This window comes from Diadema antillarum, unplaced genomic scaffold (genome assembly GCF_040938485.1).
Source record: "Diadema antillarum isolate AM-2024a unplaced genomic scaffold, OU_Dant_1.0 seq00000381_RagTag, whole genome shotgun sequence".
NCBI lineage: Eukaryota > Metazoa > Echinodermata > Echinoidea > Diadematoida > Diadematidae > Diadema > Diadema antillarum.
Genome location: NW_027271379.1, coordinates 377614 through 392637, shown reverse-complemented (window position 1 = coordinate 392637; position 15024 = coordinate 377614). Strand labels below are relative to the sequence as shown.

Genomic DNA, 15024 nt, shown 5'->3' with positions numbered 1-15024 from the left:
TCAGATTTTATGCTGACGGGTCCGAAGCAAGAATTGTGTAAAAGCTTAAAAATCGAACAAAATACAACGCAAAAAAAAAATGTGACAGAACATTCATAGCTAACAAATGAGATCGCAGAGAAAGATGGTGCGTCAGAGCAAGCCTTCTTCACGACACAATAAAAGAAATATTGATGTTTCAGTGGGCGAGCATTCCGTCCATCGTGATATCAATATTGTTTCTTACAGAATAATTACTCTGTTCACACTTAGTACGTTTTTTGAGTGTCCATTGGCGCAGAAAACTCTTTAGCATTGTACACACTGTCCAAAGTCGTTGGCACAGATTTTAAAAGTTAAAACAGGCAAGCTTTAGACTGACTTCATGTATACTCCTTTTGGTTTTCACGGCAAAGGAATCTACAGCTGATCTATACTGCCTGATATCCATTGCACGCTTCTTCCTCGCTCTATACATTAACTTTGTGGAGAAAGCTGGCTTCCAGAGCCCCATTTCATAAAACATGTTATTATAGCAACTCTTGCTGGAATAGCAATTTCCCGTAGCAACAGCCAATCAGGAAGCCGAATTCTTGTCGCGGTCATGACAATTGTCATTCCAACAAGAGCTGCCATCATAACAACTTTTTATGCAAGATGGTCCAGATCTTATGGTCCATCTGAAATACTAAAAAAGAAAATAGATAATTCAATGATTAAATAACGATCATAATCCTTGAAAAGGATTCACCTCAAGTCATGACTGTTTGAACTTGCTCCTGTTGTGTTTTCCTGCGATATACCAATTGCTTCTCAACTATTATTACACGCAGAGGTCTACGTCTCAACCTATATCAACGAGCATCCTCATTCTAATAAGACGTGAAAAAAAAACTATCAATACATTGTATGCTGGCGCTATTGCGTGACTTTCTAACTGATAACTTAAAATTAAAATTGGCAACATTTTCAACAATATAATTTGCACGATTTCCACAACATCGACCGCGACAAAACTCAACATTGTGCAAAATTGTCCACACGTCACAAAAAAAGCAATATCCACTGTAACATCTTCGCAATGTCCCTGTTCGGTGCGAAAGGTTGAGAAGCGATATCAATAAACCTATGTAAAGCGTAGCAAAAACGAGGTCCGTTTTCCCCTCTGTGGATTTCAGGGCAATTTTCAGTGTGATCAAAGTTCCACAGATTCTTCACCAGTCACCCTGCTTCCAGCACCGAACGAGTTAAATTGAACGTCCCGGATTGGGTATGAGACGACCGGCTCATTCCCTTCGCTTATGGTGTCCGAATCACCGCCGGTGTAGCTGTGGTCGCGCGCTTCACTGCCGGTCCCAGTCGACATCGTTCCGCCGAGCGGGATGTAGAGAGGGTTCACCTCCATCTCGATGTCGTCATCGAGGCTAGGCGAGACTCCGATGGCCGAGTCATCGGGCGGGATCGACCCGCCATGCCCCGAGTCCGGCACACCGTTCGGGTCGTCGACGGTGTCGACTTTGAGGAGTGGCGTGGCCACGGGGATCGGCGAGATCGCGCGCAGCGCGACATTCTGCGTGGAGCCGTCGTCAAAGTCAACGTGGTAGTCGTTGCTGCCGAAGACCCAGCCGCCGCCGATGGGTGTGTTTTCCGGCTGTCCCTTTCGTGCCAGCGAGTTCTTCAGCTCCACGCGTTCATACTTCGCATTGTAGTTCCTGATAAGAAGAAGATCATGACCTTAATTAGTAACATCTTACTGCATCTTCCTCCTACTGCTTTGCATTGTTTTCCTTTAGTGGTAGGGCACTAGCGACCTTTAGATCTGCGAACGCTAAGACAACGCTGGCTCTCGGGTTGGGCAATGGAAACAGCTGTCTCGCGCGTGTGCACAACACCGGTTTTGATTTTTTTTTTTGGCCTAATTAGAGTCGTCTTAGCGGTCGCGACGCAATTCTAAAGCTCGCTTATATTTTATGTCGACCAACTTTACCAATATTATAATGCATAAAATGCCACAGCAAACATGGTAAATGCTGTCAAGCAGTGGTTAATGTAATTGCCAGTGGTCGATATTGAAGTAAATACTTGTAGATGATTAGTTATTATTCATATTTTTTTCTGTTGAGAGTATCTCTCACAACTTGACTGAATCATGTAAAGTCTTTTACATGGGTCTCTCTTTTCCAATAGCACAACTATTTTGAACATTGGTTTCATATATATATATATATATATATATATATATATATATATAAATGTATATATTTGTAATACGTTGTGCTTTTCCCATTGAACTTGTATCAGCTAAAATGTGCTATTGGAAATAAAATCTCATTCGAATTGAATTGAAATGAATTAAAAGTATCGCAAGGAATTTCGAACGAAAAGAACTTGAATGCCTTTTATCGGAATGTGGTTTCCCAAACATTGATGATATGAATGTTGACACATTGACACATAATACATTGGAAACAAGGAACCATCCCACGGGTTTCCGGTTCTAGACTAGCTCAAAGAATGTGAAAGGAAATAAAGTGAGCATCCCCGATTGTTATGCGAGTGCAATGAAACCTTAGGAGTCGACAGGTATAACATTTCTGATGTCACGCTCAATCCAAGTTCAAAGTACAGCGTATATATGAAATAATGGAGGACACTGAGTTCGGTAATGGTGGAAACTCCTTCTACACATTGCTCTATTGGTGGATCTTCGTTTTCAGCAATGCGAAAAAAAAACCCCCACAACGATAAAAGTTTCATTTTCGATCTTAATGTAGATTATCATCACTGTGTTTATTGATCTCAGTTACTTGTTCCTTTGTCCAACTTTGTGAGAGAGTGACAGCTTAGCTTGTGGTATGGGTTTTCTTCAATTTATCTGCCCTCTGTACAAATGAAATTGGATAAGATAGCAACTATATACACAACTTTTAAGAAACATGTCGGAAAAAGGAACCAGCGGGAATCGAACGTGTCATCTATTCCTTTCCGGGCAGCGACACCATACCAGCACCAGGCTATCCCTGGTTGCCGGCAGTGACATGATGAACTACAAAAAATACCCACGCTCTGAAATTCTGACACTGTTACTGGTTATGTAAAGTAGTCCAAGTTGGACAAGGCATATCATTATAAAGCTTAACGCTGACATAAATTCATAAAAGTGAATGAAATATCAATGTTATTGGAATGTGAATGGATTCATACAAATTCATAATGAAGATGAAGATGATGCTAATAACGATGATCACGATGATGATGATGATGATGATAATGATACTGATGATGATAAAAATCGATCATTGCTGGCATTTACTGTCAATTATGAGCGCTATTATCATCACTCGTTACAACCGAAATCAGGAGTTCTCGCTATCATTCTTCGTCATGGCTGTCCTTATGAATGGTCATTCTCGAAATAATATCGTAATTATTACAATCGTCCCAAGTTCTACTCACTTCTTCTTGAATTCGTAGTAGCGGGCGTTCCTCCGTTTCTGCCGCCTCTTGTGACAGCAGAAGACGAGAACGAAGACGAAGATGAGCAGGATGAGACACGAGCCCGCCGTGGCGCCGGCGATGATGAGGAGGCGGATGAACGATTCTGGAGGAAGATACAGAGAGAGAGAGATCGGTCTGAATATTCATTACTACTATTTTTGTTGGAGTGGAATTCCACACAAAGGCAGTGAAACTGTTCTGCTTGTCTTGAATGAATAGAATCGACTCAAACGAGCATATATACATGTAACATTACAAAGGCATTGTTGTTCCTTTTGTTTACGCGTTTAATTGTTTCGGTTTTGTTTTGCTTTTGTCTCATTTCTAATATCACAGCCGGTACATTCTTTCTAACAGCCAGGAAAAGCCATAGATAAATGGCCCATACAACTTCATCCAAACTTTTAATCTATATCATAAAGTGCCATGATTTGCACGGAGTACGATCATGTTTGTGTGCGCGCGGGTCTAGGGCAATTACCCCCTGGGCAATTACCCCGGACCCTTCCCCTGGCCTTAATCCTAATCCTAATCCTAATCCTGAACCTAATCCTAACCCTAACCCAAACTCCTAACCCTAAACCTAACCCTAATCTTAACTCTAACCTTACCACTAACTAGTATTTAGCCGGGGGGGGGGGGGGGGGGTAATTGCCCTCTGGGGGTAATTGCCCAGATACGGTGTGCGGTGTGTACATTATATGTACCATCTACTGTTTTGTGTATTGAATGCTTTGCTCGTCGTGATGTATGCCATTTTCAAGGTTCTGCAAATGAGAAATAGGATAAAAATCGAGGAAATTTAAACAGAAGATCCGCAATAAGGTGTAGAAAGTTCAAAGTGCCACACGTTTTCAACCCACACGATTTCAACCCACTGTAATGGTTGGTGCACTCACTTCATGCATATTCAATAAGATGATAATGCCATCACCTCCAAACGGCGCTCCCTTAGTTTGTACAAAAAACTAGAAATGTCGCTACGGCGACTGATGCCTCCGCCATAATGCATGATTCTCCCAATAGGTGTATAGTACAATGTCAGCACAATGTGTGATGACAGTTTCACATAACTGGCAAAATATCGAAATAACAGGTTTGTCAGAAATATCTTGAATGTTCACTTTCCACGAACTGGGTTTGCTATAATTGTCTATTAAAGAGTGCAGGTACACATATTTGGGGAATTGAGAATTTTTACTTGACTTCTGACCGACCTTATTATAAGTTTATGCATTGAGTATAATTTTCAAGGTATGAAGAAAGAGTGTAATTACAGTACAAAATATATCTCTTTTTTCATTTAAACCTGACCTTTGACCCTTGACCTTTGACCTGCTGGCTGGAAATTTCCAAGAGAATCTCCATTAAGTAATACATGTACATATATTAAATTTTAAAACTAATAATGCAATCATTGCATATACTAGTATATGAGGGAAATAGTAACATTTTGAGGAGTTGACCTTGACCTTTGACCCCCTATTGACCCATGACCCCTATATTCCCTAGATAATCCCTGCCAGTCAGTCCATGCATATGTACCAAGTTCCATGAAGATACATTGAACCATTTGCGAGAAAAGTGATATTGCAACATTTTCACCTAACCTCTGACCTTTTGACCTTTGACCTTATGACATGAAACTCTCTCTGGAGAATCTTTACGCAGTAGTACATGTCTACACTAAGTTTCAAGAAAATAACTGCGGGCATTGCATAGATATGGGGGAAACAGCAACATTTTTTAGCATTTGACCTTGACCTTTTGACCTTTGACCTCTTGTCAATGTCACTAGAATTTACTCAACTAATTGTCCCATCATACATCATCCTTGGACCAAGTTTGGTGAAAGCTGCTTCATCCAGTTTTGAGTTATCACGTAAACAGATAAATTTTAGGATTTGACCTTGATCTTTGACCTTTGACCTCTGTCCGATTTCACTGAAAAACTAATCAAGTAATTGTCCCATCATACATCATCCTCCAACAAAGTTTGGTGAAATTTGCTCCATACAGTCTTAAGTTATTGCGTAAACGGATACAATTTCATGATTTGACCTTGACCTTTGACCTTTGACCTTTAGCCGATTTCACCCAAAATCTAATCAAATCATTGCCCCATCATACTTCATACTTGGACCAAGTTTGGTAAAATTTCAGTAAATATTACTTGAGTTATCGCGTAAACGAAAGCGGACGGACGTACGTACGGACGTACGTACGGACGTACGTACGGACGTACGTACAGACGTACATACGGACGTACGGACGGACGGACGGACGGACGGACGGACAACCCGAAAACATAATGCCTCCGGCACCACTTCGTGGCGGAGGCATAAAAAGAGAGGTTTCTGTTTTTCCCACCCACACTTTAGCGACTGCAAACCTATGGTCCTCGTTGCTCTAGTTGATGACTACACAGCAAAATGGGTCATACAAATTTTCCTTTTTTTTTCAGATTCATTAAGAAATTAGAAATTTAGGGATTTAACGACTGTTGATTTGCAGGGTAAAGGGTGATTTATGCAGCGGTGACATATTAACTTCATGTCATAACTAAGCATGATTATGTGATTGGGACTAATAAATGCATTATCTTGTGAATGCACAATAATGGATATGATTGATATTCATCATCACATTACATTTTTATTCGATGTTCAATGTTGATTAAACTTTGGTCATCCTACTTGTCTTAGTATCGCTCCATTCAATGGAGTGGTTATATAGATTTGAGGATGAAGATGGATGATTTGCACTGAAGAGGGTCATTACTGCTGCCAAGTATCGCATTGAAGTGATGTCGGGTGGAATTATACACCACACTACACATTGACATTAATCTTGTTAATACGCTAATTATCTTTCTGGAGTTTCGGATTCTGTTTTAAGAGGCGGTCGTTTATAGGGAAGACAATCAAAGTAATGCTCAAACGCACGCAATTACATTACAATAAAATAGTACAATACCGTATGTCCCCAAAAAGAAATTACAACCAGTCTTTCTGCAACGATAATCTTTAAAATAGTGAATCAATCAAAATGCAATTTCAGGGTATGAAACTATATAACTTATTACCGACATCTTTAATAAAACCCTATCCGATTCGCTTCAGTTGCCACAGAGAAATTGCGCTCCTTGTCGAGCATGCTCGGAAGCCCTCCCCTCCAAGTTCAGACCATTGTCATGATTGTATTTTATGGATGCCAAGAGCATCCCAGTATTAAACTTGGAGGAAATGGATCCATGACATGCTTTACCATGATCCATATTTTTTTGTGACCATTTAAACAAATTTGACTGGGGTTTTCTGCAAGATGTAGATAAGAAGTAGAGATTGGTTTAATTAGTCTGAAAGTCATCAACGCGAAATCTGATTGTATCTTCTTCTTTTTTTTTTTGGGGGGGGGGGGGTGTCATACTGTATGCAAGGCGAGATGAATGCACAGGCTGCCGCGGATTTCACGGATGTGGTCACTGATACCAATGAGGGTGAAAATGATAGCAATATCATCTTCAATATCAGCACTGCGATTACACAATGGTATGAAGGAAAGTAATTACGCCAGCAACTATAGTCATGTTTGATGCGGCTGAACTACTATTGCTAATGATAAGAAAATTAATGAATTACAAGTAGTGATAACAACAGTGGTGACAATAGTAAACTGATTATCGAGCTATCGCTTATAAAATGAAAACAATAATGATGATGATATCAAAAATAATAATAGATATGATAACAGCAAGTATCATTATTACACAAGTCATTATCATTACTATCTTTCAGTGATATTGTTACAATTAGGTTTTCTTCATGTTGTTACTCATTTTCACATGTCACACGTATTTTGTTAATTTACGTTTGTGTAATTATTACAAATATGTTCTGTTTATGATAGAAATGAAAATAAATTTGAACTTTGAACTTTACTACTATCATCATTTACGTTATCATCATATATGATTTTAGCGTTACCAGCGATAACACGTCTAATTGACCATGATTATCAACAAAATCCTATCAAAAGTAAACTGACAGATACAGGAAATGTGACTGTCGAGTTAATCAGTGCTGTGCTGTCTCGGCGTAGTGAAATTTCACGTAACACTCGACCTATAGCCTCTCACCTCCCTGCTTTGACAGAAGAAACGTGCATAATGTGTGCTGACCCCCCAGCACCTGACAATATTTTTGCGACCCCTTGATCCCGACTGTCAAGTTCATTGCTATGTTAATACCCCCCCCCCCCCCTCTATCGCATTTCGCTCCTCCCTGCTCTTTCAAACAATTAGCCGTGTATAATACTCTCCCAACCTATACAGACAGTGAGGTCGTGTTGGTATATAGGGGAGTCCAGAACCACGATAGCTTGAGGATAGCTGAGTACTGCTTTGAGAAGACTGCGGGAGGCCGTCGGGCAAGAATTCCGCCCAGATTGTCTTACTGGCCCCATTCGTTGCGACGACGCAATAGAAGAAGGTGTTATTGAATACGATCCCTCCTTAGCAGTTATCTAAACACTTCCTTCGGTGACGCTTCATCGTTAAAGGGCAATTTTACTATACCGTTTTCAAGTTTGCTGTAATAGATAGGGTAAGGTCAGACGACCGCACTGACAGAAGTTTCACCAAAATCGGATCTAAAGTAAGAATGTTTTGGAACGTTAGAGTCGCACAAATTGAACATGACATTAGTCACATTCATGTAATACATGCCGACTTCATTTTTTCTTTTTCTTTTTCTTTCCTTCTTCTTCTCCTTCTTCTTCTTCTTCTTCTTCTTCTTCTTCTTCTTCTTCTTCTTCTTCTTTGTCAGACAGTGATATTAGTAGCAGTCACTGTGTCCAATATTATACTGTTCAGGGAAAATATTGAATTTAGAAATCTTTACCTTTCGCTCAACATTTACCATGTTCGTTGAACATAACTCAGCTTAAAACTTTGAAAGCTGGACTATAAATTTCACTCTGAGAGTCTAGCATTACCTTTCATGACACACGAGCGCAATTTGGGATTTTGTTTGCCTGTCTGTTTTAATCTAACGTTACACTTTATTAATGGTTTGACGCTACGCCATAAATGATTCGCAACTGCGATCGTTTAATAATGGTCCGGTTTGAGCGCAGAATCGTTCTTGATGGAATCTTGTTTTGTTTTGTTTTGTTTTGTTTTGTTTTGTTTTTCTCTCCCTTTCTCTTCTTGCGTCTGTATCTGCGTCTGGGGCATTGTACGTGTTAACGCAGAGTGGCTGTTGTCGTACATCAAATCACAGAGCTGTCTTGGCAATGTATCCCGCAATCCACACACAGCGCGGTCATGACTCCTCCAAAGACACCCTTGATGATTTGCGAATTGCTTCGCAGCTGCATCCATCATCTATAGATATGTATGTATGTATGTATATGTATGTATGCATGTATGTATGTGTGCGTCACTCCCTCACTCTCATTAAAATACATTATAACTGTACAACCTACTTATATATTTCATGGAGATAATGGCACATACATATTTGTCTCCATACACAGAAAAAGAGAGATGGAGGGAGGGGAATCCAGTGTGAGTGGTGTGTCTACGTGTTTATCCGAGGAGGCGGATACATATTCCTGGGCCCTGTTTTATGAAGAGTTATACTTGATTACAATAGTTGATTTCTATCATAAGTCTATGGTAGCCTGTGTGGTAAGGAAATTCATTATCGATTCTATCTTTTGAACAAACGGGGCCCAGGTCTGTCTGTCTGTGCGTATGACTGTATTTCGTCGCTCGGGTGACAAGATCTAGATTCTTTTATCTCATATTTTGGTGAAAATCACTTTTTTTTTTTGCTTAACTGTGAGATAATCAGTTAAGTGATGTCTTATCCTAGCTGTTTTATCCCCCAAAATGAAGCCATCACGGTATTTCAATACAAAGGAGAAACCAATTTGTTACAGTGCTTTGACTGGCCGTCATGTTTGTTTGTTTTTCATTAATTTTTCTTTTCTTTCCTGAACATTTGATACATTTGAGATACAAGGTTTTGTCACGCCAACAGCTATTTGATAAAACCAGACATAAGACCTGCTATCGCCGTGGAAAAGGGCTGCCTTAGACCGACCATGATCGCCCTTGTGTCCGATCTCTCGAGCTGGCGGGTATATTGCATGCTCCGTGATAATTGGCATCGTTCACGCGAACCGACAATTCTGCCGATTTGCGAGCGCGCGGGCCATCATTCATCTCGCGTTGATGACGTTTCGCTCAGCTGTCATGGACAACATTGCACGAATTCTCGGCATTCACGATGAAAAAACAAAGAAATGAATTTATTTTTTTTCTGTCTTGCTCCCTATCCCCACAGAAGGCACAATTGCCAGGCTTGAAAATTTTGCACGATTTGTCAATGGGGGAACAGCGTTCTATATTGCGCCATGAAAACGAAATGGACTCGCAACTAGGCATCAACTTCCGACCCATTATGAAATGCACCTTGCGTTACTATAAGATGCTTATCATATCAAAAAACTAAATGAGTTCCCAACATCGTCCTCTGTGGATCGTGGGGTTTGATATTACTTTGAGATTATGGGACATTTAAGATAACTATTTCACTTCATAGTTTCCTTTCTGTTTACAGTCCGGAGACTTTTGATTTGTTCTGACCATCGACACAAAGCTGATGGACTAATTAAAGGATGAGGCAAAATGGCGTTCAAACCCTTTAATTATCAAATACTGAATACCAGAGGTAAGATAAAGGATTTGAGAACATGAATACATGAATACTTGAGTATAGTGTAACACATTGTGTTCGAATTATCATCTCACATCAGCAGGCCATAAAATTGACATAAAATCTTTCATACAGAGAGCGACAATGCAAGGTATATAGAATGAGTCTATTGTTGAACAGAGTGAAGAACGCAACACACAAGGGACAAATTCCCCTTATTTCCTCTTGTTTTGTCATCGATATGATTATACTTTCAAGCAAAATTAACCTGTTCCCTGGGGGACCTGGAGGCCTGTGTATTTAAAGTCTGTGGGCATTTCAGAATTCAGTATGGAACGGGTTAAGGCAAATCCATGAATGTATATATAGTATAAAGTTCACACCCACCGATTTCTAAATAATGCTTGCATCAAAGTAATTTTCATTTTCTCTTGGTCATTTATAAGCATCTGAAGAGATTGAAAGTGTTCCTTATCGGTTTACGACTAAAGATACAAAAACAAAAACAGACATGTACTGTACTACTAGTAGTATTCTTTCTGGAGATGAGCCTTAAAGGGATCGTGTAGTTTTGGTTCAGACCTAATTTCAGGTTTCTAACATTTTTTGGTGAGATAATGAGAAACCTCTTATGAAATATGAAAGAGCATGTAATTCTATAAGGAATTCAACATTTATTTGATGAAAATTGGTTTTGAAATGGCTGAGATATCCAAAAAAGAGCGATTCTAATAAAGTGTGGGACCCACACTTTCTTACAATCGCTTTGTTTTACTTTGTTTTTGGATGTTTCAGCCATTCCAAACCCGATTTTCATCAAATAAACTTTGAATTTCTCTTAAAATGGTATGCTCTGTACTATATCATAAGTGTTTTCTTGGTATCTCGCAAAAAGTTAAAAGCCCAATTCTCATCTCAACAAATACTGTACCATCCCTTTAAAGCGCAACACAGTCCTTTACTTACCCGTCAAAATTCCGTCAGGTGTGGTAGGGTGTAGAGAGGTGCTGTCGATATTAACCGTGGTTACGTATCTAGTCGTCATAGAAACATTAGATCCATCTGTCGTATTACTCGCCATCACTGATGTCGAGTGAAATGATACTGGCGACGGCAACGTGTCGTTTGAAGTCGATGCCGAGAACGACAGCGTTGTACCTAACTCCATAGACGTGTTCGAGGCGGGAACCGACGTCGTTGAGTTCGAGGCGAGAGCCGACGTCGTTGAGTTCGTGTCGGCAAAGGCAAGACTAGTGCTGCTGGGACTGGTACCATTTGCTTCCGGTCCCTGGGTGACAAGGGGGTCGAGTGCCACGGACGTGTTCTGCGATTGCGTCGTCCCGTTACTGGCCTGCGTGGAAGACAGGTTGACGACTGTCGATGGTGCGGATGATGGCTGCGGCGATGATGAGTTGGAGAATGAGAAGGATGATGAGGAGGATGGAGAAAAAGACGCTGGTGCCGATGTTGAATTCGACTGTGATGACGGAGATTCGGATTCTGTCGCTGATGTCGACGAAGGCGACGACGTCACAGTGGTCTGGTTGGCAAGATCCTTCCCGCTCTCCGCTGGTTGCGTCGACGTCTGTGCGAGACCAGTCGACAGCAGAACTGTATGATTAAGAAAAGCATAAGGTATGGACGGTCATTAGTCATGTTAGGCTGCGCAAACACCACGATTCATCGGTATGGGCGATCATCCGAGCAATGCACGGTGATAATCACGGCTCGTTATTATTGCTACCCAGATGTAAGATGGCACGAAACTTCGCACTTTGGATCGACGAACTGACATGACGCACAGAGCAAACTACAACACACTGTAGCTCGTTGCCCTGTCAAATAATGCGTCCAGCGAACGAACATCTTGAGCGGTGTGATTACAGAAGCGTGAAATTATGATCACCAATAACATGGACAGCCACAAGAATTACATAAGACATAAAATCTACAAACCCGTCTTCTGGCAAGCGTGTTGAACAATAGCGGATCTATACGCAAGCCACACAAGAATTCTGCATACAGGTATATACGCACAAGGATAATGAATATTTCTCCGTCAAGAAAAGGAGCGCAATGCGACGCATGAATCCTTCATGTCTGTATCTATCATTTCCAAGCATTGATTTCCTCATTGGGTTGAATCTCCTCGGCGCGGCTGTGTGATCGATCAATAGCTTCGACATGAATTCGGCACATTTTCTCCGGCGCGCGAGCCGTGACTCGAATTGCATAATTACTTCCTCAAAGTTTGGTGCAAGGATAATAATGCGCCGGAGGCGGTAAGATGATGAGCCGGCGGCAAGACGGGGTGCAGGTTGTTATTTTTGGAATATACCTTCTTATCCGATGTGAATGTCTCGCCAGCAGAGAGAGGGAGAGAATATACAGTACAAGCAAAAAGAGACAGAAAAAATTGAATGAGAGGTAGTAGTAATAGTAGTAGTAGAAGTAGTAGTAGAAGTAGTCGCCGTAGAAGTAGAAGTAGAAGTAGAAGTAGAAGTAGAAGTAGAAGTAGAAGTAGAAGTAGAAGTAGAAGTAAAAGTAGAAGTAGAAGTAGAATTAAAAGTAGAAGTAGAAGTAGAAGTGGTAGTGGTAGTAGTAGTAGTAGTAGTAGTAGTAGTAGTAGTAGTAGTAGTAGTAGTGGTAGTAGTAGTGGTAGTAGTAGTGGTAGTAGCAGTAGTAGTAGTAGTAGTAGTAGTAGTAGTAGTATAGTAGAAGAAGAAAAAGGTAGTAGTAGTAGTATAGCAGTCGGAGGAGGAGGGGGAGAAGAAAAATTAAGGAGGAAAAGGTGAAAACCGACGTGTATAGAAGTATGATAGAAGATGAAACAACTATAAATCTTTTATCAGCCATACAAGACTAATTTACTAACTCCTCTAAAAACGTAAATAGTCATCTATATTTGAAGGTCGTCCCTGACAACAAGAGAAATGGCAACAAAATGAGAATGAAAAGCTATAGATTTTAACCCTTTAAAAATACCTGAAATAACCTGGTGAAGTGAAGAGCTATAGTTATCAGGTCTTCGAGGAAAATTATCCATAAATTTGAGACAAATCACTGCGAATTATTATGTGAGTTCACCCACAGATGAGTTGGGTTTGGTTTGGTATGATTTGGTTATGGTTGAGTTGGGCTGGGTTGGGTTCGATTCGATTCGATTCGTTTCGATGCGTTTCGATTTGATTTACTGGTTTCTGCCTTTATCATTGTATGTCGAACTAGCTTAAATAGCATATCTAATAAGTATCTTTATTTCAGGATAGGCAAGTGGCAAGATACGACGTGGAAACTATATTCATACCGGGTATCTTTAGTCAATACCAACAACATTAATGTTGTTCAGCGACTTGAGATATTGCTTCCACTGCCATCATGCGTATGGCGCGAATCAGACTTATTAGTCTATTCAAAGTCTATTCAAATTTATGGATACTCCCTCCCTGTAACCGGGAATTCATACAATGAGTTTATTCATCACTTTGTGCGTTCTGTCCTTTTGGTGCCTGAACTCTAATTTGTATGCACTTGCAAGATACTGGGTAAACCCCCAGCATTGCCCAGTGGTCTTTCTAGTTTTGAGGAACTTCTTTTGTTTTTTATAGATAAGATTATGCTGAAGAACGCATTTAGATCTGCATGCGTCTTATACCCGATCTGTTGGGAGACTGCCAGGGCTCTCGTGTTACCAGCCGCAGAGTGCCTGTCTCGATACTATTGTGTTCATTGTATAATTTGACGGGTGACTATATAGTGACTTTCAAAACAACCGCTCCCACGCACACCCTGTTTTAAACAGGAAATCAACACTATGCTTTTAACTTAACATATAGAAAAAGAAGAAGAAGAAATGTTGATACATTTGTGTATATCCGCATTTTTGTCTTACAATCTGGCGGTCATAGACCGGTTTTTGAAAATAATATTCACATTAAGCATATTCCGTTAATAGCCCGGGTTGCTCCAGACTGTTTATACCAGAAAGTTCGCCCGTCGCTGGTCAACAAATTAACCATACCTACTTGAATCCAAGTATTGAAGAGTGCTATAAAGTAGGATCTACATATAGGTGGATATATATAGCTTGATGACATGACCATCTATAGGAGAAAAAATACAAATAGATTCAAAATGCATCAATACTTCGGCAAAACTAATACCAGAACCTTCACAATTCGCAAGACCGTTGAAAGCAAGCGCATTGATAAAGATGTTTGAATATTACGTAAAGAACAACACTTTCATTGGTAAATAATTTCATACAGCGATGTAATAGGCACATCAAAAAAATATTCTCACATAACAACGTAAGAGGCTGAGTTTTATAGGGAGTAGACCGGTTAGAAGTTAGTAATAATTCAAATTAATGAGCCCGAATTTTATGCCATCGAAACAAAACAGTAGCAAAGCTATATATCATCCACTCAATTAAACTCGCTCTCCAATCTATGTTTTATGGAAATGTTTTTCACTGCTAGGCAAAGAAAACGTTCAGACGCTGCCCATGACTTCGCATATTACAACTCTGTGTCTTATCTGCCTTTATGTCGTTTTCTCAGATGACCATTATCTGCTCGTGGGCAGAAAGTACATCCGTTCTGGCCTATTAATCAAAACCTCTTTACAGCAACGAGTTTCAGGCTTTTTGCTTACAGCGAAAGCAACAAATATCTCTGAACTCTGGTGTAGGCTCTCGTCAAGCAGAACAGAACGCAAGAGCACACATCAGGGAGGTGAGACAAAACATACACACTATAGGGAGATGTCGCTCCCACACAGTCACTGCATACATATACAAACACACAGACACCAAGGACCG

General features: G+C 40.3%; 1 protein-coding gene across 1 annotated transcript in view; it reads right to left on the bottom strand.

Annotated features, from left to right (window-relative positions):
- Nucleotides 1-665: 665 nt before the first annotated feature.
- Nucleotides 666-15024, bottom strand: part of LOC139731581 (uncharacterized) — a 70395-nt gene continuing 56036 nt past the window's right edge. Inside the window, exons 2-4 of the mRNA XM_071642471.1 lie at nt 11169-11813; nt 3436-3580; nt 666-1691 (exon numbers count right to left, since the gene is read on the bottom strand). Coding sequence (XP_071498572.1) covers nt 1175-1691; nt 3436-3580; nt 11169-11813 — 1307 coding nt within the window. The 3' untranslated portion in view covers nt 666-1174. The remainder of the gene's footprint in view (nt 1692-3435; nt 3581-11168; nt 11814-15024) is intronic.